The sequence below is a fragment of the Takifugu flavidus genome, chromosome 3 (genome assembly GCF_003711565.1).
Source record: "Takifugu flavidus isolate HTHZ2018 chromosome 3, ASM371156v2, whole genome shotgun sequence".
NCBI lineage: Eukaryota > Metazoa > Chordata > Actinopteri > Tetraodontiformes > Tetraodontidae > Takifugu > Takifugu flavidus.
Genome location: NC_079522.1, coordinates 8,421,196 through 8,444,248, shown reverse-complemented (window position 1 = coordinate 8,444,248; position 23,053 = coordinate 8,421,196). Strand labels below are relative to the sequence as shown.

The following is a 23,053-nucleotide window of genomic DNA, read 5'->3' as shown; positions in this document are numbered from 1 at the left end:
TCAGGCAAGATCTGGCACAGAGGGGAAGCTGACGAGAAGTTAAATACCCAAAGTAGAGATAATAAGATGAGTTAGAGACTTTGGAGTAAAAAGGGTGAGGTGAGGAAAAAGGGCATACAAATGAAGTGATCAACACACAGATGATGAGAGGGAAGACACACAAATACCCTAATGAATTATACAGTAAAAACCCTAAAACCCAACAGTTAAGTAACTAAAACCAAGGTAAACACAAAGGATGTAGTGGGTATCATGGTGTTTGAACAGTTTTGAATTTTACTTGCAAGGAGAACGGAAAGAGTTACAGATCTCCAACACGTTCTGAGGCACAACTTCCGCCATCCTTCTTTTATTGAAATTAGGAGGTCCCTCGTTACACGGAATTCAAATGTGTCTAAGGGAGGGGGAAACACAAGATAGCAGGTCACAAACAAAGCAAAAGACTGTAAATCATAATGGTGAGATTATATGTAGGCCTTCACTGATTTGATTATCTTAGCTCACAAACAGCACATTCTTCTATATCAGACAGATTAAAAGAACAGCTCCTGGGTCAGGCCCTAACCCTAACCCACCTCCTGGGTCAGGCCCTGCAGCTCTGTCTCCAGTCAATGCCACTTCTCCAACAGCCGCCGCATTTCTGTCGCCCTTGACCAGAGAAGTTCATGTTCACACATCAAGCATCATGAACATTAAGCATTAGCAAATAATAAGAAACATTAAGTAATGAGAAACAATATAACAAGAATAAAGAATATAACAAGGTAAAAGCAAATAAGAGATAACTTTAATATAGGGGGTGGGGATGTTTGTTTCCATCTCTGGTTCCATTGTGTCCCTGAACCATTTGGTGAAAAGCAAAACTTATCCATCATTAAGACAATTACTTTAGCAGTACATGATGTTGCACAGCAGAACATTACATTGTAAGGTTATTGCAAAATTCTGACTTTGTTTATAATTTCATATTCCATGTAGAAAAAAAGAGTATTTCAACCACCAGATATTTAAAAAGATAAAGAAAAAAAAGAGCGGTGGATGCAATTTTTTAGCAAATTCACTTGTCATTTATGTTCTAATTAAAGGCGGGTTTGCCCTGTAAGAGCCAAAATTTAAATTTTCTGATTACCAGAACAGCAACAAGAGCTCTGCTTGTCTGTCAGAAGTAGAAACAGTTGGAGAGGTCCCTGAGCTCAGATAACACCAGCTGCTGCCTTTTATGAATTCTGCAGTCAGCAAAACAGAGGAGGAAAACAGAAATAGTTGATTAATTATTGATTAATTATGAATAACTATAGCACTTATACCTATTTATTTTTTGATACATTTCAATGACTTAAGTCTATTTGCTGTCCTTGAGGTTAATTATACCACATTTCTTCATGTGCAACTGACTTAAATTGTCGGGTTTCTGCGAGAGGTGGCGGTAACTGATCACTATGGTTACAACCAGATTTTCTTCTGAGAAAACCTTTGATGATTCACGGTAATGCCCGATCCGGGGGAAGGCAATGATAATTCTGGAGGTGTTAAGTCTGCTTATGCGACATTTTCTTCGACCCATGCAACATTTGAAACGCACATCTCGCATGAGAATCCCCTTCTGCAATGGAATGATGCCGAAACGTTTCAGAGCCGATCGTTGGTACACAGTGGTGGTGCACCCCGATCTTTGGTAGTGAATTATAGAGTAACACATGATCGAAGAAGGAATCCGTTCGGCTCAGCATTATAACGCTTTTATGTTTGGGTTGGGTTGGTTTTTTTTTGGTTTTATAAAAAAATATCCAAAGATGGATCGTCATCATCCATCAACCAATGGACGCTTTTACATATAATATTCAGTGAAATATCTCATTAAATTAGGAGCAAAAAAACCCAACTTCCAACATGTAATTTCACAAAATGACGAAAAGTGTGACGGCCCGAAACGTGCGTAAAAGGATGCTGCGAAGAGAAATAGAGATACATGCGCGCACGCACGCACGGGAGAGAGAAAGAGAAGAAGGATGGGGGCGGGGGTGCTGTGGTGACGTTTCCCCGCACCAATGACGGACGCTTGATGTATAGAGCAGCTGTAGGGGCGGGGCTTGTGGTCCGGTCACCATCATCATCATCATCCTCATCCTCATCCTCCTCTCACTCCGGAGCGGTGTCCGTGTTTCTTTCGTCACCACCAGCGGTACCGTCTCAGCGGCCCTCCTCGAGCAGCGACCTGAAGGACACCGGTCATCATCCGCGGTAAGAAGCGCAGAGAAGGCGCTCTGGAGGCCGTCGACATAACGCCGGCTCCTCGCTGTCCGATTGGTTGTCGTTCTGTACGGCCGCGGAGCGCGCATCGTGCTCACAGGGCCGCAGGTCCTTTGTGACGTAGGCCTACATTTTTTTGACAGGGTTTTAAATTTAAGGAGCAAAATGGTTTTGCAAGGTTTTATAAAAGCTTGTCAGAAGGACAGATGAATGACCCTTTTATTCCATTTCTGGGGCTCCGTTACTCCGTTACCTCCTCGATACCAGCGGTGACGAAAGCATCACAACCAATCAATCAATCTATCAGAAATGTATGAAGCTGTGTCAATACACTAAAACATCAACCCGCCAAACCCCAACAATATTAGGTGGTTTATAGTATAGCAGAGGTGGTTTATATATGCTTGTGAAATTCTGCTGGGCCTTTACCTATATGATGCAGCTCTAAAGAAAATAATAACCCGCACACTATTTTTAACGGACTCCTCTTTTCAGATGGTATTTTTACGTTGAACAGTCCTGTAAATGGGTTTTGTGCCTATAGACTTTTTATATTTTTGCACAAACAGTTATTACAGGTGTTGAAACTTCATTTTGGGGTTCTACCATGTTCTGTTGTTGTGATTAACTCTGTCAGGAATATTTTAAGTAAGCCAAATCTACAACAGGGCCAGTACCAAGTCATGAAATTACAGGGTAATGGTTAAAACGTTAAGCATGCCAAAACAAAAGTAGAACTAAGCAAATACTATGATTAAATCTGTAAAGTCTTGAAGGTTTCTCATTGTAATCCTTCAAAAGGGCCATTTATTTCATTAAATAACAAAACAGTACTTCATCATCATATAAAAATATGATAAAATCATTTGTTTTACACAACCTACTCAAATATTTGAGTATTTTTCCAAAACCTACATTAAATATTCAAATTGTAAACACAAATACCTGTCTATTAATTCTATTACTTACTACATCAGAAAGTAAATGTCTGTATAAAACACAAAACAAAAAACTTTCTTTCATTTTCACTTTTTCTTACGATGAAAAATGTCGGGTGATAAAAAGACGTTAAAAACGTATCTCTGTTGCTTCTACATGGCATGACTTTAATATGGTGCATTTTTCCTGATGCTGCATTTCCATTCCCGATGACTGTATAGCATTCTTTGTTTAAAGGAATCTGGAAAGTGGCATCTGTGTATGTGTGTGTGTGTGTGTGTGTGGTGTGTGTGTGTGTGCGTGCGTGCGTGCGTGCGTGCGTGTGTGTGTGACTGAGGACTGCAGCACTAGGTAGGAAACAAGGTCATCTTGTACCTCTATTGATATGATGCACTGCTATCCTAGATAAATCAAAATGGAAAATCTATGACTCAGTCAGGCTGAAATGATCGTTACACAGCTTTAATATGGAAATAAACGAAATGTAGCACTTTCAGGGAACTGAGGGATGATTAGGAGATACAAGGCCCTTATTCTGGTATCTGGTAGCACACTCCTGTGAATGTGAGCTACCGTGAGTGGTTTACTTTTAGTAAACTATTCAAAGCATGAGGGGAACCGAGTAGATCGGATCTGTAAAACATGAGACATCTCTGACGTGTGAGATGAGATTTGGGGAAATGTGAGGAAAGCATAAAGTATGATGAAGCATGCATTGTCAAAAATTTCAGATATTGTTTGGGGGAACATTCATTCATCAGTTGATTGACACACACTTTGAAGACCCTTTTGGAATAAATAACCACTACAGTGAGGCCACATAAGACCACAGTTTTATTAAACCACTTGTAGAATATTGGTTCCCTGACAGCTGTCTGACTCTCTGATAATTAGCTTTATAGCATTTTATCCTATAAATATTTAAAGTGCTCTGTGGCTAAATAGCGAATGACATTGTTGTGGTTAACATTCAAAGTGACAGCCGTCCTCCTCCTCCTCCTCCTCCTCCTCCTCCTCATCACTGTAACCATCATCGTGCTCACGCTGCTCACACATGGTTCCGGTGTTTGGCCTGGTGGCTCCGTTGTCATGTGAGCTTTTGTCATGACGAGAGAGAGAGACAGGCAGAGAGAGAGAGAGAGAGAGAAAGTGAAGAAGTGGTTTGGATGTGATGTGATGTTTTCTGACAGTTTGGTATTTGGGATTGAAAGCGTGGTGGCATTATTGTATTAATCATGGAACGGAGAGAAAAAACAGCAAAGCACAACATGGACATCCCATTCTTTCCACTTCTGTCAACAGATTTACCCTGAGTCCAGTTTCTGTCTCTGTCTTTGTCCCTGTGTATATGCTGAATAACAAGCATGTCTGTGCACGCAGGTGAAGGAACATGGTTCACATCACACGGAGTGCATTATGCAATGTGTGCCATCACGCTGGATCTCAGTTGGCATTAGATAACTTCCACTGCATGGGGGGGGTTAGACAAAAGATGCCATCTGAAGTATGCACCTGATGCAAATTTATGCCGGTGCTTTTACTGCAAAAATGTCTATAAATCTGTTTTTAATGTTCACGAGACTTTTCAAAGACTGTTTAATGACTTTCTCTCTCCCTCTCTCCCCCTTACACACACGTCACGCTTAAGGGACCTCGGAGATTAATAGGTGTATAGATGCTGCAGTGCAGAGGGGAGGATGGGGGAGGATAAAAGGGAGAACAGAAGGGAAGGATGGATTTAAGAGAGCAGGAGGAGGGGGGGATGGTAGGAAGTCGTTCAAAACATGCTCTTGCATTTTAGCTTTATTCAGGTTTACAACAAGCAAACAAACACATTTTGAACTCAGCAGCTCATAAATCTAAAGAATAGTCGATAGATGGCGTGTGAGTAGGTAGACCACAAACCCTCAAGGATGAAGAGGGATAATTACACATGGAAAAGAATTATTCCAGGAGGAGAAATGAAGAGTTTCGAGAACCTCTGGTGGCGTTTATGTAATATACTTTAAATTTATGCTCTGAAGAGGAAGCAAGGAAACAGAAGAAGGGAGGAGACTGGATCAGCGTTTCTTTCAGTGGAGAGTATGTGGGCCACATTAGCACGGAATCCAGAAGCACCACTGGAACAGACACGGCAACAAAAGTCTTCTGTTGCGCATTGTAGTATGACAACACTGGTCTGAGGTATCAGACTCGCAATATAGGACCTGGAGGCTTTGACAGTTTGTTCAAATCTTTAAAGTAACAGATTACAACAAAAAATAAAACAAACAATGAACTATAAGAGTAAACGGACCATCTAACTTAATTGAAAATCCAATTCTTCTAAAATTTTCTTCCTGTGATAACCTGAATGCTGGATTGTTTGTTATATGCCATGAAGCTGGCACATGACAAGACAAACTGGCACAGGAGAAGGTAGATGCCAACCACTGAATCACTAAAGTGCTGGTGAAAAGGATGGGAAACACATCAGAACAAGGAAGGAAAGGGTGTCTAAAATGAGATGAGAGACTAGATTTACAAAAAAAGAGGAAATGTTGCACAGAATAAGAAGCTTGTAGAAATGAGTAACAAATAGAACAAGACATAAGCCGTACCCGCCCACTTTACTGACTCCTTGGTCCAAGAGTTTGACTTTGAGACATATGAATGTCTGAAAGAACTGTTAAAAATACAGCTCGTTGAAATCCACCATCTCTCCTTGTACGTTATTCATGACCTCCCATTCAAGACCTCCCGTTCAACCAGGTATTGCCCACCACAACCTCTGATCGCTGCTGCCAGCAATCTTTTGACCGTGTATGCTTGGCCAGCTTCGATCATCCGGGGTGGAGGAGCCAGCTTGGATGGTGGAACCAATGGGCTGTTCTTAGCAAGGTTGAGTCTAATAATGTGAAAATTGGAATGTACCTTGAGAGACCTGAGGCGTTTGACCGATGCAGGGTTTATTATCTTGGCTATGGGGAAAGGATCCACAAACCTTGGAGCCAGTTTTTGAGAGTGCACATGAAGAGGAAGATCACTGGTTGACAGCCAGACCCGAATGGGAGTGTAACACGTCAAGCTGCCACCTTCATCTGTACCAGGCCTAGGAGGAAGACACTCCGAGGCCTGGCCGAGGTCTGGTGGCAGCATCTCACCATGGAATAGAGTCAACGGAAGTCCCTTGTCTCCATCGTTTTCCTGGAACCGCGGCAGCTGATACCAATGAGCACAGTGGAATGGGGACATGTCCGTGACTGTGGTGGGGATCGTCTTGTAAGCAAACTCCAGTGAGGTCAAATGGTCACTCCAGGAGGTCTGGTTCTGAAATATCAGACAGACAATGAATGCAGGTGTTCAGTTCTTCCAGAATCCAGAAACAAATTGTGGTCCATGAACCTCGTGCAACATGATTTCAGAGGTCTGTTTAGCTGAAGGTAACAGGCAGAGCTATGAAATGTGCCGTCCTAGAAAAATGTTGACCATTGCCAGCACTGTGATGATATCTCTCAAGGCCAGTAGTCCTTTCACAAAGAACATGGTCTCACAAAGGCTGAAGCAATCCATAATTGGGCTTAATGTGACATCTTGTTTGAGGCACAAACAGAGCAAGTTGACATGTATCCCTGGACAGCCTTATCCAGAGAAAAGCGTGTCTTTTTACCCCTGGATGACATGGAAGCAGTGACATATGAGCCCAGCCACTTAGGCTTGAACAGCTTGTTGCTTAGGCACTCACTAGGCCCTGATCTCACTGCTGTTGCCTGCTGACTGTCCCTTTCAATCTGCCAAGACATTGGTCCTGTCACTCAACTGGGAGGTAGAATTGTTTCAGGTACCTTGGTGGTTCAGGATTGAACTGACAGGGCATGGTGACAGCCAGGCATGTAGAGCAGCATGAAACTGAACCAGCTGAAACAGTGACCATCTAGTCTGGCATGAGTTCAGACTTTTTGCCTCTCTTACATACTCCTAATTCTTTTGATCAGTCCCAACTCTGAATTTGCAAAACCCTATGGTGTAATCAACCACCTGTTGGCACCACTTTCTCAATTTCAATAACTTCCAGAATGCTTCCCTTGCACTGGCTGTGTGGTCAAATATTTGAGTGCAACCTCATACTTTTCTAAGTCCTGACACTACCGTCACTACCCGGGACTACTTCACCATAACCCACACTGCAGCTCTCCCTATTTAATGCGACATGACAAACGTCACTTTAAATTGTACATCAGGGAACCTGGATTTGCGCTTTATTAGACTGTGCATAAAATGTAGGTCACACTGTAACACAAGGGTTCATCTGTCCCCCAAATCCCCAGAGAATAATGCAGATGAAGCCAGATCTAGAACGGGCATGGGCACCAGTGCAGGAAAGAACTGCCCTGTCAGATGATTGACCTGGGATGAGATGGGGTTGAAACTCCTCCTGCTGATCTGCAAGTGCCTTGAGTCCTTGATGGACTTCCTTCAGCTGTTCCTCATCTTGGTGTCTTGAGCAGACAATACTGTTCGGGACAGCGGCTGGACCCACAGCGTCAATTTAAGTAGCTAGTTGGTACCGACAAGACTGGTCTGAGATATCCAACTTGCAGTGCAGGACCTGAAGGCATTGTCATGCTAAAGCTTTCAATAAAGAAGCTCAGAAGACAACAACAAAAAAATAAATAAACAAACTATACAACCAAGTTATTGTCAGTTAACTGTAAATTCACTTAAATTCTCTCCCTCTGATACCCTGAATATTGGCTCATGCCAGACAAGACTGGCAGAGGACAGGCTAGTTGCAGACTTTAAACATTTAGGGTGCAGGTGAAAACAATCAGGGAATCAACTAGATAATCAGGCACACCAGGGCGGATGGTAAAGGTATGTGATATAAGAGGATAGATTACATTTCCAAAATAAAACGTCAAATATTCGAGAAAATAAGAAAGCTGTGAACACATTACTCACAAATGCACATAGCAAAACATCCAGCTTGGATCAGCTGCAGGTCAAAGGTCAAAAGTGGGGAGGGGTGAGGTTACTGTGGAGCTATGGTCAGAGCCTAATACCCTTTTGCACAATGTTTAAGTAAATAGAAAATAATAAAAATACATTTCTATAAAGTAATTTTAACTGAAATATATAGGGTATAAATATTCCCATCTGTATTAGTATTAGTAGCTCCTATGGTCACAAGAGGTGGGCTCATTCAGGCCTGTTGATCTTAGTGCTACTTTACAAAACCACTGAGGTTGTCAGTTTGAATGAAAGAACATCACTTACAAGACACGTTTTTTTGTTCCCTTTGGACTGAGGTCTGGAGATTTATTAAACCACTCAGCGATATTCATCTTGTCATCTTCACATGTTTTTTTCCGGGCCTTCATCTTTGTGGAGTCGTAATTCTTTTGCAAACTGAATCAGAGCGCCATCAAGGATTTCTCCAGTCCTACATTCAGTTTTTCCCTCCTTTACAAGCCTTCTGGGACACATTGATGACCTTGGATTGACCTTGGAGTCACATGTCTTTGGGTGAAATCAAATGGAGACTCACTTTTCCTGTAGCACCTGTTGTGACCACTGAAAAGGGACCACAATAGAACCACGATAGAACTGGGACAACAGTCCTATCTATCTATCTATCTATCTATCTATCTATCTATCTATCTATCTATCTATCTATCTATCTATCTATCTATCTATCTATATCTATCTATCTATCTATCTATCTATCTATCTATATCTATCTATCTATCTATCTATCACTGCATTTAATTTATATTTTCTGTTACTCATAATCATTGAAGCCAAAACAGCTGAAAACATTGTTATTTTTGGATGGGAAATCAAATAGCTCATGATAAATTTTCTCTTTGCATTTTTGCTGGTCTTTTAAATTACTGATAATGTTTTTGTTTTTGTTTAAGAAACATGAAATAAGTAAAACAAATTGAAGAATTTTCACAAAACTGTCTTTTGTTTTCTTGGCATCAAGTACAGACTAGTTGACTGACAGATTTACCAACTAATCATTTTCTGGTGCCTGTGTGTCAATGGTTTGTTTTATGTATAGGCGTGGCAGCGAGGGGAAAATGACATGGATCCTGCTAACGCACTACAGGGCAGTATGCATATGTGTTTGCATCCATACGGGACCTTCTGGCATGAAGCAGTGGAGCCAAGGATCTACCCTGGAGACATGAATGACTTTGCTGTCCATGTTCTCATCACTTGACCCAACAGGATAATCCACTGAAGACATGGTGTGTTCCTTTGGTTTTGTATATTCAGGTGTGCAAGAAATCTGTTATTTTATACTATGGTGGGCCTATCTATCCTGTGTAGATGTGTGGCAGGAGCAGAGCTGACAGGTTACTCCAAATCAATGGAATTTGTCAGTAGAGACATTTAAAGTCCTAAATTCTGAGACTTTCCTTGGAAAATAGTTCAGTATTACCTTTTTGGTCATTTTGGGTATGTCTGCTTACAGTAGTATGGGAGTTTTAGGGTACTGGAGTAGGCTCGTGCACATTATATGTCTACAAAACCTATGTCTGGCAACACCTACAGAAATTTTGAAAGTAGACATTCAGACTTTACCTGAGGCTTCCTGTGCACAGTCTGTTCCACCTAAGGTCATCTGTCTGGTTTATTTTCCAATGGAAGTCATTGTTATTTTCCACAGCTTGCCAGTATGGGTTGATGGGACTCAGTTAATAACCAGGGCCCAGTCTTCACTGAGTACACTGGTATTCGGTGGCTGAGCAGCAGGCTTTTGAAATGCGCCAAATTCCATTTTGTTTGGAGTGTGCTGCCAGCCTGAGAGAGGAAGGAAGCAAAAGCATGAAAGAGTGAATAGGAGAATGAATCAGTGTGTGCCTGTGTGTGTGTGTGATTGAGAGAGCGAGAGAGAGAGAGAGCACGGGGGCAGAATGACAAAAACAAACCAGCGCTGGTACGCATCCAAGCTAGACACCTCATGGCAAAGAGCATCAAACCATGATGGAAGATTACCAGTGTGGATGTGTCGGCTGCTCTTTTAATTACAGAATCCCTGCAACTCAAATACTCTAAACGAACATATTTTAGTTCTATCTCTACAAAGAAGCTCAGATCCACTAATGTGATAACAAAAGGATGTGCAGAAACAAATATAAATGAATACTGTTGCAAATATACCTTATTTGACCATTTTCCTTTTTCAAACCTTTGTGGAGTAGAATGTACCCTATCCTATAACAATAAAAATGCACATAAATATATGAACATTTCAGCAGATTTAATGTCCTTTGGATGACAAACATCTACAACACACATAACTCCCCTAATCAGCACACCACTATGTACATACAACTATACAATACTATAAAATAACACCATTGTTTATTACTTTTTAATTAGTTAGTTATTTTTTGTATACATAATTTGTCAAATAGCTTATCTTATCTTCTCTCCTAACTTGAGGAAAAAGTCCCTTTAACAGTTGATAAGTTTCTGGAATTTAGCGTCGAGTCTTGAATTCCAGCAGTCTTTCAGTGGATGCCACGGAATAGCTTTGTGTTGCAGTTTTACACTTCTAAACAGCTCTCCTCTGTGTTGTTGTTACGGTGGCTGGCAGTAAAATAAAGTATCATCTGTTTGATGCAAATTGACGGGGGGGGGATTCACAATAGCCCCACTCCCCCACCATAATAGCAGTGTGCCACCCTAGAGGGTTTCAAAACCACTGGATTATATTGATCTCCTAACATTTATTTCATTCCACTTTTCATTAAATACCTTCCTGAAATAGTTTATTTTTAATGAAGAATTATCAGCCAAATGTTTTAAAGATTTAAAGGTATCAAGTAAAAATAAACCACATTGGTTTGTAGACCGATTGTAGAAGATCTAAATCCCGTTCCATGTTTTTCTATTAAGATAGTGACATCAGAGGAAGAATGTATGAGTGGAACTGATCCTTTTTTTTCATAATTTTTTTAGTCCAATGATCTTGAAAGTATTCAAAATGATAATTTTACTTGTCATTTTCTTGAACTTACATTCTATAAATGTGAATGTCCTAAAGCCATCAGCTAAGGAAATAAAACCCTCCCAGAGACTGCACCAGTAATCCCAGTCCACAAACTGGATTGTTGGTATGACCACAAGTGCCACTTTTCTTTCTTTGCATGATGCAGATTTGATTTTTATTAGAAAGGTTCTCTTTAGCGGTCATTACTCACGTCGTCTTGGCTTCTCTTTCCCAGCAGATAGCCTCATTATTGAGGCAACGCTTTCGGAATGTTGTGGCAACATCTCGCCAGCGACTGAACAAAGCCTTTCTATGGTAGTAACGTCAGGTCCAGTGTCCATGGCAATGGAATGTTGTCGTCTTCCCTGTATATTTCATTGACATATCTGCTGGGATTCTTTAAAAGGCTCTGGAGATCTTGCACCTAGTTCTCAGTAAGCACTGGAGCAACCAATTTGTGATTATCGCTGAGACCACGCTTTTGGGCTAGTTTAGGCAAGCTTATCTTTGGTTAGGGAGTCATTGCTGCGGCACTGCTGGTCTTTCCAGAAGAAATGTGATGTGATTTCCAGTATGTTGCCCACTTCTTCTTCTGGCTGATCTTTGATATGGATTCATCATATGGATGGGAGTGATGGGAGACTCTTCTTTTCCTACACATCCGCTTTACCAGCCCAAATCATTTCTTTGTCTTCTTAAGTGCTTTATCCCTTTCGGGGTCACAGGGAGGTGTGCAAATATGGGCAAAGGTAGAGCGTACTCCTGAATGAGTCGCCAGTTCATCGCGGGGCCCCATGTGAGCAATTGAGGGTGCAGTACCTTGCTCAACGGTACCTCGGCAGTGCTCTAAGGGTTATTCTGGCACCTCCCCCTACTACCAGAACCATGTTTTGTCTGTTCTGGGGCTCTAACGGAGAACCTACCTCTTCTCAGCCCAGTTCCCAACAGACTGAGCTATCACAGCCACAATAACTTCTTTGTCTTTGGTTTACGTTCTTATGTTTGTGGATATCCCCTTACACCTGGCACAATTTATATATATTCAGGATTGACAGGAAGCAGGTAGCAGTACGCTACATGAATATCCAGGTATAAAATGTACTGAAATTGAGACATTGTTCACTGCACAAATAAGGATAGTCAAGAATGCACTTTGGCCAAACTAGCCTAATATGAACACTTCTCCGATCCACCAGGAAGTGGTAAAATGAGGGAAAAAAGGAAAAAATAGTAGAAGTGTGCATTCTTGTGATGGAACTTTGGAACAATATGCAATTTGTGTCCAATGAGAGTTCGAACTCCAAGGCTTCAGTATCTTGATAGTGGCCTCTTGTGGCAGACTCCTGGTAAAGCAGCGAGAAGCAGGGAAGAACACAGTGTGTTCTTCAATTACTAAGATATTTACCTGCTGGGAATGTCTGAAAAGACCACATGTAAGAAGAACAAGAGGAGTTGGTTACCTGTGTGGATAAGATTCTGCTCGGCTACGTTTGTATATTAACATAGAGATGTTATTACCACATGAGAATGAGACATGAGCAGTAATGACCTGGAATGTAGTGCAAATAACGACATAGATGAGGTATTGCTTTTCTCTTTGAGTCTCCCCTCACTTTTCTCTTTGTTTATTTTATATATTTCTTTCATCTGGGAGGTCAGACAGTACAAGATATTGCCTTCCCCCCTTTCTTTTTGCTGACCTCCTGAACATGTAAACAATGAATGACACACTTGCTCATTCATCCATAGAAGCTGAAAATAAATCTAGTAAAAACCATAAATGGCAGTTGAGGAAGGAAAAGCTCTTTTAGTCGTGATGTGCCCAACCTAGTTTTGGCCGCAACCTCCTAAATTTCTCTAATAAGCTCGTCACTCTATTTTATCAACATCTGCAAACTGGTCTTTTGCAGATATATTGTCAAAAATAAAAGTAAAAGAATTGGTTTGAAATAAGGTTGTTAGAAAAGTATATTTCATCCTAATTGAATGATATGTCTCATAATTTGTTTCTGTTGTTTGTAACTAAATGTCTATATTTTACTTCACTATAACTGATTTTGAATTGTGCTCATTTTTTTGTCTTTTTGTTGCCAGCTTGTCTTATTTTATGATCACTTTGTGTGTACCATGTGTTAATGCATCGAGATCCATGACATCCATCTTCGAAAGAGTGAGCATGTTTTGGTTTTGCTACCAGGAAACAGATTTGAGGTCTTCACAGGTGATGCGAAACATATAAAAAGCACAAAGAGAACTTCCCGCATTTCAACTTAGAGGTTTCAGGACCACAGTTTTCTTTTTGCATTATGTCTTTAAAAGTACAAAAAACATGTAAATGGAGGTAATGATGAGGCCAGAACAACATAAAATACAGCTTTTTCGGAGTGTTGTTCAACCCGGTGGTCCAAGGAAGACCTCAAATTCACGAGTTAGTTCCCCAAACTCATTGTTTAGTACAGTTGAAGTCAACAGTGAATTTGTGTATGTAAAAAAAATAACATTGTACATATGGGAAGATTCTTGTTTTTTCCACTTCCGGTCCACCTTGAATAAAAAAGAAAAGAAAATCAATCATCTACACCATCAAATGTATACATATTTCTCTTAATTTTTTCATTATATGCTGGTTTAATGCCAGTTGTGTATCCCCACAGCACTTTTTTTGAACATATAGAGTAATGCTTTTCATTTGGTTTTCACTCTGCCATTTTGACCTGGGGTACCTGTTGGGCAGCTGCCCTAAAATAGGGTTGCAGGGATTATGTGGAGCCAGTCAAGCTAGCTGCTGTAGCTTCCCATCTTTAGAGTGTTGTTCTGCCTCACTGTTAGATCCTCTCTCTTTCAACTCTCTCAAGAAACAAGTCAAATAAATGTATGTCTTTGATTTTTTTCTTTTTCTTGAGTTTATGATTTCACTGTCCCAGATTGCAATTAAAAATTTCTTCCTCCCTTTGTGCCACTGTGCCTCATTTTTGGTTCCTTCGGGACCACTTTGGTCTAGACTGTGTCTGGTTTCCTGATTCTGACCGTGGAGCCTTTCAAACTTGCTATGCTGGTTCGACCAAACTGCATAATCAGAAGGTAGGTGTGGAAACAACCAGCATCTAAACACCCTTATGCCTTCAATCACAATCCTGTGGTATTGATACGCCTCCTGTCTGTCCCTAACCAAATTTGATTATTGATTCTCTCCCTTTTAATCTATAGTTCTGCAGCACTGGAAACATTCCACTTGTCAAATATTCCTCACTCAGCACATGTTCATCTCTCAGAAGGATGAAATTATTCATATTTTGTCATTTTGGACAGGTTCATAATGATTTCTCTGCTCTCTCAAGCCTAAACACTAATATGATCAATCTCCAATAAGCTCTCCTCTACTTTATATCTCATCAGTTTTTTGAAGATGAAGATTGATACCAGCCTGATTATGCCCCAGCTTCCAGAATCCCTGTCTCAGACAGGTCTTCAGTTCACCTTGGCGTCTGAGGAAGATTTTGATGACATCATGGCCATGAGCCAGGATATTTACGGGGGTCTGGACTACCTGCCCACAAGATACAGCAGCTGGCTGAAGGAGGCCAACCGCACCGTCATACTGGCCCGTAAACAAGCGAAAGTGGTGCGTGACTTGTTTTGTAAAACTCATTAACTCTATAAGCTATATTTAGAAGGTGATGGACATATTTAATAGTTGCAGTGCTTGCCATTGGCCAACTGCAACGTTGACACCGGTGAACAGCAAATTTGTTCATTCTGTAATGTGCTGCATTATCTCTTCAGATTGCTCTGGAGTCGGTGTGTGTGATCGACAATGGAGAGACCATGCTGGTGGAGGGTCTTCGCGTGGCCCCTCAGGAACGGGGCAAGGGAGTAGCAGGGGTCCTCCTTCGCTTCTGCTCTGAGCTGGTCAAATCCAAGTATCCAAATGTCAAAGTAACCCGCCTGACCCGTGATGATCAGCTCGGCCCCAAGGACTTCCAAAAGTATCGCATCATAACCAAGCAGGTACCAAAAACAATGGTGACAAAATGTTCTATTCATCCATCTATTCATCCAAATTCCCCTGGGACTGGGTTATGATGGCATCCAGACTTCCTCCAGCTCATGGGGGAGGTATTTCAAAGGTGTTCCCAGGCCAGCTGACTTACTGCTGTCAATGTGGACCAAACTCCTGCTACAGTTGTACAGGGGCCATTCAGCCCTTAACAGAGGGCCTCTGACCTGTTACACCCGAAGCACCTCCCACTGAAAGCCATGAAGGACATGGAAAAAAGCATTCTCCAAGTCCACAAAACACACATGGACTGGTTGGGCAGACTCCCATGAACACTCGAGCACCCTGTGGAGGGAATACAGTACAGCCGGTCCAGTCTTCCACAACCATGATGTTAGCAACAGTCAGTTGCTCTTGACAGTCATTGTTCCTCCTGAATTCAAGGTTTAATTATCGGTCAAATTCTCCTCTCCAGTACCCTGGAATAGACTTTCCCATGGAGGGGGAAGTGTGATCAGCCAATAGAACACACCTTGTGGTCCCCTTTTTCTGCCAACCCAGAGGCAATGCTGCAAAGGCGTTCCAGCCAAGACAGCCCCACAACATTCAGAGACTTAATGTACTGAGGAACTTCTGAACTACCTCAGTGACTCAGCCTAAGTGATGAATGAATCAAACTCTTAAGTCCTCAGTCTGCTTCCTCTGTAGAATTGTTGTCAGTAGGATTGAGATCCTCAAAGTATTGCCACCATGACTGGCCCTGGAAACCTTAAAGCCACAGCTTCGAACAGCTGCATCAAGTTGAGAACGGGGTCCACTCGGACAGTGGTCAAACCTCTGCCGTTCCACCCAGACCTCCACAACAGACCCATACAATATGTTTGGGTCTGCTAAGTCTTTCCAGTTTCCTCTCTTGTCAGTGGATCCATCTTACCTCCAAGTGGTGATCAATTTCAAGCTCAGTCATCTCTTCACCTGAATATCTGAGACATACAGTATGACCCAAGGTCAGATCATGCAATTGCAAAATAGATCATTGACCTTCTGCCTAGGGGTCCTGGTGCTACGTGCTCAAATGGATAAACTGTGATTAGATTAGAGCTCCATCAAAAAACGCACCACTCAGGTTTAGATTGAGGAGGCCATCCCTCCCAATCATACCCTTCCTGGTAATACTGTTGCTGCTCATCTATGCATTAAAGCCTCCCAGTAGAATGATGGAGTCCCCAGTCGGACAACCTTTCATTACTCCTCTAAGAAGGCTGAGTTGTCTGCACTGCGGTTCAGCTCGTAAGCCGAGTGAGAGATCTATCCCTGACCTAAACGTGCAAGGAGGTGACCCTATCATTTACCGGAGAAAACTCCAACACAGAGCAGCTAAGATGGGGAGCTATAGGCAAGCCCAAACCAGCTTGCTGCCTCTCACTGCAGAAGGAGTTGAGTTCCAGAGCCCAGACTGTGTGTGGAGGTGAGCCCCACTATTTCTAGCTGTTTATACTCCACCCCCCACAATACTAGGTCAGGCTCTTTCACCCCCAGCAAGGTCACATTCCATGTCTCCATGGCCAGGGTCAAAGTCTGAGTATTGGGTAATCCGGGCCTCCGCCCATGACTGCTAGAAATGGCAGTGGTCCATTTTGAACCCTTCTGCAAGTGTTGAGACAATGAGAAGATTGGCTCGTTCAGGCTGCACCCGCCCGGGTCCCATGGGCAAAGCCCTGCCCCATGCCTGGCTCCAGAATGGGTGAGATCAATCCGGGCAGTGTGAACTGCCTTGGTGTAATGTTCTTTATCTGGGGCTTTGGAACACTCTGAACTGCCACCTCGGGAGACCATAACAGGAGCATCAAGCCCCCAACAACATAACTTCTAGGCGTCCATGCCCCTTCACCATGATAATGTGGTGAATCAGGGAGAGGGAAAATGTTCCAAAATGTTCTAGATTCACTAAAATACACCTGTATTTTTATTTAGTAATTCATTACAACTTAAAGCCTTGTAACCCAGAAAGATTGCTTCATGACTATTGGGTCCATCCATACTTAATGTCGAGTAATTAGTAAATTTTCACCCTCATATTTTCCCGACATTTTGACAGAAAATGACACTAGCAGTGATTCCATCCAGGCAGACGCTACTGATCACCTTCAGCAGAAGTCTCGACTACAACCGTACTACAACCAACTGAATGTGAGCAGGGCCAAGCCAGAGGGAAATGGCTGTAAAATACAACTTACTCAAAATACAACATCTAATGCTTTTTCAAATAAATAAACTCTCAGTATTATTGGAGCTTTTGGACATGAAATTTAACCAGTGCTTCAAGTTCTGCCATATGCACCCTAAAAAAACATCAAAATGAATTTTTTGGTCTCTGAATGAAGACGTTTTATTGAAATTATATATAAAAATAATGCAAATATGCAATAAACATGTAAAATGAAAAGTCTAGTGAATAAATATCACTATCTACAGTAAAATCGTGCAAATGTACAGTAAAACTTATTTGGGATCTTTGGCAGCATAAAGGGTAATAATTCTTGTTAATTTAAAAGTTTTTTTTCATCTTTACAGGGCATTCTTCTGGTTCGCTTTAGAGCCGAAGACCTCAAGGTCTGTTTGTCCAACCTGGATGGAGACATCCAGTCCTCTCTCCCCAACACCCCTCCAGTTCGTTTGGACCACACAGCTATCCACCGGCTTTATCTGACTACCGACCTGATGCAGGGGGTCCTTCCAAACTCCACTATCATACAAGACTGGCAGCCATTCAAACCATTGCCCAGCAACATGGCAATCCTGCTGAAGAAGGATATCGACTGGATGGTGGACGACCTGGCCAACCCTACTGTGGCTAGCCTCTGCACCCACCCTTTCAGGGTGCCCATTGGGGATGAGTGGTAGATTATTTATTTATTTCAAACATTTCTGATTAATTTATTTTTAGATGATTGGTTTCTTAAATCAATTAAAATTGTTTTTTTTTTTTAAATAAAAAAAAATCAATGTATAAGGAGATGGCTAGTAACTGATAGATCTTTGTTTAATCATTTAGTTGGACGTCATATTGGTACTGGAGGTCTAAATTAATGGCATAAATAGACTAGCTATAAAAATACGAGAATACATTTTTTTGCCCCTTTTTTTCATTCAGGTATTATCTAAACATCGATATGTTCGGGAAAGACCTGGCCCTTGTCCAGCAGCAGTTTCTGGGCCACCTACAGCGCCACACCGCCTCCCTGAAGGGTCACGTGATGTGCCAGATGTTCCTGGATCCACCACTGTGGAAGCCCATGGCCGAGTTCTGCCGCCACATCTTGGGTGTGGAGCTGGTGAAGGAATACACCGAGCAGTGCGTGGTAGAGTCAGACGTCATCTAGTTTCACTTGGGTGGATCTAGATGGATGAAGGATGAAGGAGCGAGCGAATGAGGAAATCGGTCTAAATAAGAAAAAACAAAATAATTTTAGTCACACTTAACAGAAAAGTAAATTTCATGAGAAGATAGGAGATAGGAAATAGGATAGAATGCATAATATCCCCTAGATGTGAATGCGTTGGCCTCTGTGGTTTGTGATGATTTGGAAGGTTGAACACAATCCATCTTTGGAGCCAATTTTCACATACAAACCAAGCTCCATTCTTAAGTTTAAGAAATAACATGTAAGAAATCAATATTTTGCATTAGATTAGAAAAAACAATAACCACACAATTTTGTTTTTATGTCTTGTAACAAGGACAGAGAACCAGGCAGGAAAACAACTTGTTCTGGACATTTTAAAGCTAAAAACAAATTTCATAGGTTGATAAAACCATAAATGTTAAAAAAAAGAAGTTAGTATTCATTCAGTATTTCTCCGCTGTTTTAAATAACCCTTTTATGTGTATTCGTGTGTTGATATTCATAGTTTCCCGACTCCAGTAAAGTATGCTAGGATGAAGTGAACCGGACTTTTAGATGCTCAATGACCTTTCACCTCTCACTCAAAGTACAGCTTCCTTTTAGGCATTTCATTCTGTAAATATGGATCTTATGTAAACAAGTTGAGTTGATAGAGTCAATCTGCACAACTCTGGTGGCACTTTAATAACGGACAGCGCGTGCATGTCAGAAAGAAAACCATCGATTGGGATCAATTTACGCACCCCAAAATTTTAATATTAATGCAGAAACCTGCAAAGTCAATTATCCTCCTTTAGTGTCCGATTTTCATCGCAGTGCTTTTTACTACAAGTATTTGGCAGTTTTCGGTTGTAACTAATGTCATATTTTCCTCTAATGCTGCAATAATTTTCTTTTTCATTTATAAAGGATTCACTTATAAGTTGAGCTGTGGTTCAGGCTTACTTTTGTAGACCACTTACATATGGTAATGTTAAACCAAATGATAATGCTTGAAAATGCTTAAGACTGTGCGGTTTGCTACTGACTAGCTATGATAATAGCGCTTAACGTTAATGGCTATGTGCGTTAAACAATACTAACAGCCGAGCTAAAACGAAGTAAGGATATTCCAGAGTTTATGTATCGATAAACCGGACTAATCTCTAAGTTATTGTTGCAATCTCAACAGGCTGTCACGGCCAGGGACAGTGTTGACTTTATGCATGAATAATTCTTATTTAAACTTATTTGTTGACAGCGGCTGTCCGCAGCAGCTTTAGGCCTGAATTATTGAGCCATTCACACAGTGATCAGAGTCAATGTCAAGCAGAGGTCACAGGAAGCATCGCCTGCTGTTGTTCCTGTTTGACCAGTGCGTTTGGGGGTGGAGGAGATCAGCTTTATTTCACTGCATCAAGCGATGCTGTTGGACTCGCCGGCTGCAGCACAGTGTTATGTATAAATAATTATGTATAAATTAATTTGCAAAATAAAGCTTTCGGTTAACGTTCCTTTTCGATGCTTAACAATTATAACTGTGGCTGAAACATTTTAGCTTAAAAAAATGTATTTTGTACATACGTGCATGGTTCCCAGAGGATATATGTTTAAAAAACAACAACTGGGTGACATGTGACCATAACAAACAGCAGTGGGTAGAGCTGCTTTAGGTTTTTTGTTTTTTTTATCCTGTATACAAAGAAGCCCAAAACCGAGCAGACAAACGTCTTTGTGTATCTGTTTTCATCTCGATGTCGATATCTTTGTCTAGGAATTTTATGGCCTGAAAAACTAGCTAGTCAGTGGATGTGTGGCTGTAAGAGTGTTCCCACAGTCCCCTAATGTAGCATGACAGGGGGACAGATCACAACGTTACCATGCAACTCAGCTCCAAAACAAATTACATTTCAGTTAGTGTAAAACAAGACCTGTTGTGGATTGTCGGGTTTTTTTTTATTTCACCACATGGCCTGCATTGATTTCCAAAAACCCTGATGTGCGACGGTACGTGGCAATAATGAAACATCACCCTCAAAACATTAGGGCAACATGGCAGAGGTGAAGTTAGGTTCGACACTAAGCTGACAGTTGTCGTTTGGAAGATAATGAAGATAGTAAATGAGATCTTATCTTTCAGACATAAAAAGATCTAGTGATGGTCTGAAAATGAAAATGACAAATACCTAAAACAATGCAATCATGTGTCTTATACTATCTACAGATCTTATCTCATATAGAGGTTTTGTCCCTCTAAACTTTGACAACCTTTTTCTTGCTGTAAGTGTTGAGTTTATTTATTAATCAGGGTTCATAATAATTTACATTAATGATAAAGTCTTAGAACCAAGAGGGTCCTGTAAAAGTCGAACTACGTTAATTAGTTGCCAGAAGAACCCTTTTCAAAGTAATTTTCTTTAAATGTGGACCTCAGTGAGCACTGTGTAATTGCTTAAATTCTTTTCCATAAAAAGTGAATTTACATTATTTGGCAAACCAAAATGTGCTGGGTCGGTAATTATCAACCCAGTCATACAAAGACCGCCGGGTTTTCCATCCTACCAGGTAGACACCAGGCGTTACCTGTTACCAGCTGCATCCCAGAGCCTACTGAGATCCCAGCCAGCTGCTGGTGCCTACCTGGTAGGATGGAAAACCTGGCTGGATTGATGGCAGCTGCGCTGACTTTAAAACAAGTATAAAATAAAAAAAAAAACAACAGCAAAATAAACCAGCATCCCAACCTGCACTGTAAATTGTAAATTGAGTTAAACTACTCCTGAAGTTTGTGTTCTTGATAATATAATCACTGTTTCATTGTCCTTGCCTACCTGTAGTTTAGACAAATATGGATCGGTATATGGACAGGTGCGCTCACAGCGGCTAAACTGGCTGTGAGCGCCACAAGAGAAGCACAAAGATGTGCCAAATTTCAGAGCTACTGCAGAATAAACATATACGCTTTATACATGCTTCCTCATATAAAGAATAATTGACTTTATTCCACCACGAGCTTTAGAGAAGACACTCAGTATCTTGAGTTCAATGACCTTTGGCCTTTATTTAAGCACCACAGTGTTTGAAGTTTCAACTTTAAGTCTGAAAAGGTTTTTCTGTTCTTGTTTTCCTGTTTGTTTTGAAGAGCACTTTGTTTAAAGAAATGTGATGATGTATGTATACTTTGTATACAGGTGAATCAAATGTCACACATTGTGCTGTAAACCCCGCAGGTGTTCTGGGAGGAGGGGGGGTCACACCTGTTGGATCATTGTACATTTTCACGACTATGACAAGCCATTGAGTTGGTGGGTGATGCAGCGTGCACTTTAGTTGTCTGTTGCGAGACACCAGAGCAGATCCCATCTCCAATGTTTCCCCACGTCATCGAACCCACCGACAGAGTTCCTAAACTAGAGCTGAACCCTCTCACACACGGTCTGTATATGCATTCACAGAGAAACTGACAACAAGAGTATATTTTATTCTGAGAAATGATCGATGTTTTTCACATTTGCAAGGTTTTGAAAGAGTATTGCTACGCCAGGTGATAATGGAACATTTTCAGTCTAACCAACGATACTTTGTATATACTTTCCCTGAGCATTTCTGACCTCATACATTTGGATCTGATAGAAATATTTTCTTTTTTACTCCTTTACATTAGGTTGACAGCTGCTCTCGCTGTAAGGATTAATGTTATTACATGCAAAGTATAAACAAGATATGCTTGTAGAGGCAAACCTAACCAGTGTGATCATCGGGACGTAGAAATATTTTAAAAATCCCAACATATTTTAATATGCACAAATGTAATTCCCTGTACATCCATCTTGTCTGTGCTCTAACGTGTTGTGACCGCTTTATTGTGATGTCATTTTTGTTGTCTTAGACCTCCATCAAAGGGAACATGAACAAACCTGTCTTATTTTAATTAAACATGCAGTATGTGACACCTCGGTCTTGTCTTGGGTTATTTTTGTTAAGACCTTTTGGACGTTTAGTGACAGCTGGTGTCAAAAATAAAGATAATTTCAATTTAATCCATCATTTTACAAATGTGAACTGAAACAATTACTCAGCATTCTGTCACAGCAGTGGTTGTCAGTAAAATAATGTAGTTATTACAGACGTACATGGTTACATGGAATAATAGCTGCTTCTATCTGAGATCTGCTGGAACTGAAGAATTTATAAAGGTTTTAAAACACAGGAAGGTGTGACTGGAGGTCAGATGAGACGACTGCTCTCTTAAAAGATGGAGGACTGGAAGGAACAAACCAAGTCTGAAGCACCTGAAGTCATTTCTATAGCTTGTTTCTATTTTCTATATCATTCAGAGTGATTCCATAATTTGATGACTGTTCTCTGGAGTCAGAGTGGTGACACCCAACACATGTTGTGATCCTGTGAGTGGAAGCACAGATTGGTCCACTGCAGGTGTGAAGGTGTGAAGCTGCTGCTGTCTCAGTTACTCTGACAGTCCCCCTCCTCCCC

The 23,053-nt window shown here is 41.2% G+C and overlaps 1 protein-coding gene and 2 long non-coding RNA genes across 5 annotated transcripts; 1 reads left to right on the top strand and 2 right to left on the bottom strand.

Moving 5' to 3' along the window:
- Positions 1-333: 333 nt before the first annotated feature.
- LOC130522234 (uncharacterized) lies at positions 334-1,830 on the bottom strand. Its single transcript, XR_008949576.1, has 2 exons — positions 1,130-1,830; positions 334-648 (listed from the first exon to the last, which is right to left on the bottom strand). It is a non-coding gene; the product is annotated as an uncharacterized LOC130522234 (long non-coding RNA).
- Positions 1,831-1,954: 124 nt separating this feature from the next.
- Positions 1,955-22,511, top strand: nat16 (N-acetyltransferase 16). 3 transcript variants are annotated; one of them, XM_057026344.1, is made up of 7 exons: positions 2,101-2,241; positions 9,236-9,425; positions 14,178-14,257; positions 14,573-14,798; positions 14,960-15,184; positions 17,748-18,073; positions 18,328-22,511. In XM_057026344.1, exons 2-7 carry the CDS (start codon positions 9,423-9,425, stop codon positions 18,554-18,556), a joined length of 1,089 nt encoding a protein of 362 aa, XP_056882324.1. In that variant the 5' UTR covers positions 2,101-2,241; positions 9,236-9,422; the 3' UTR covers positions 18,557-22,511. The 3 variants fall into 3 exon arrangements, with proteins under 3 accessions (XP_056882323.1, XP_056882324.1, XP_056882325.1); XM_057026345.1 differs by lacking the exons at positions 2,101-2,241; positions 9,236-9,425 and adding an exon at positions 9,436-9,453; XM_057026343.1 differs by lacking the exons at positions 9,236-9,425; positions 14,178-14,257 and having other exon boundaries at positions 1,955-2,241.
- Positions 4,975-8,856, bottom strand: LOC130522233 (uncharacterized). Its single transcript, XR_008949575.1, has 2 exons — positions 7,832-8,856; positions 4,975-7,611 (listed from the first exon to the last, which is right to left on the bottom strand). It is a non-coding gene; the product is annotated as an uncharacterized LOC130522233 (long non-coding RNA).
- Positions 22,512-23,053: the final 542 nt, after the last annotated feature.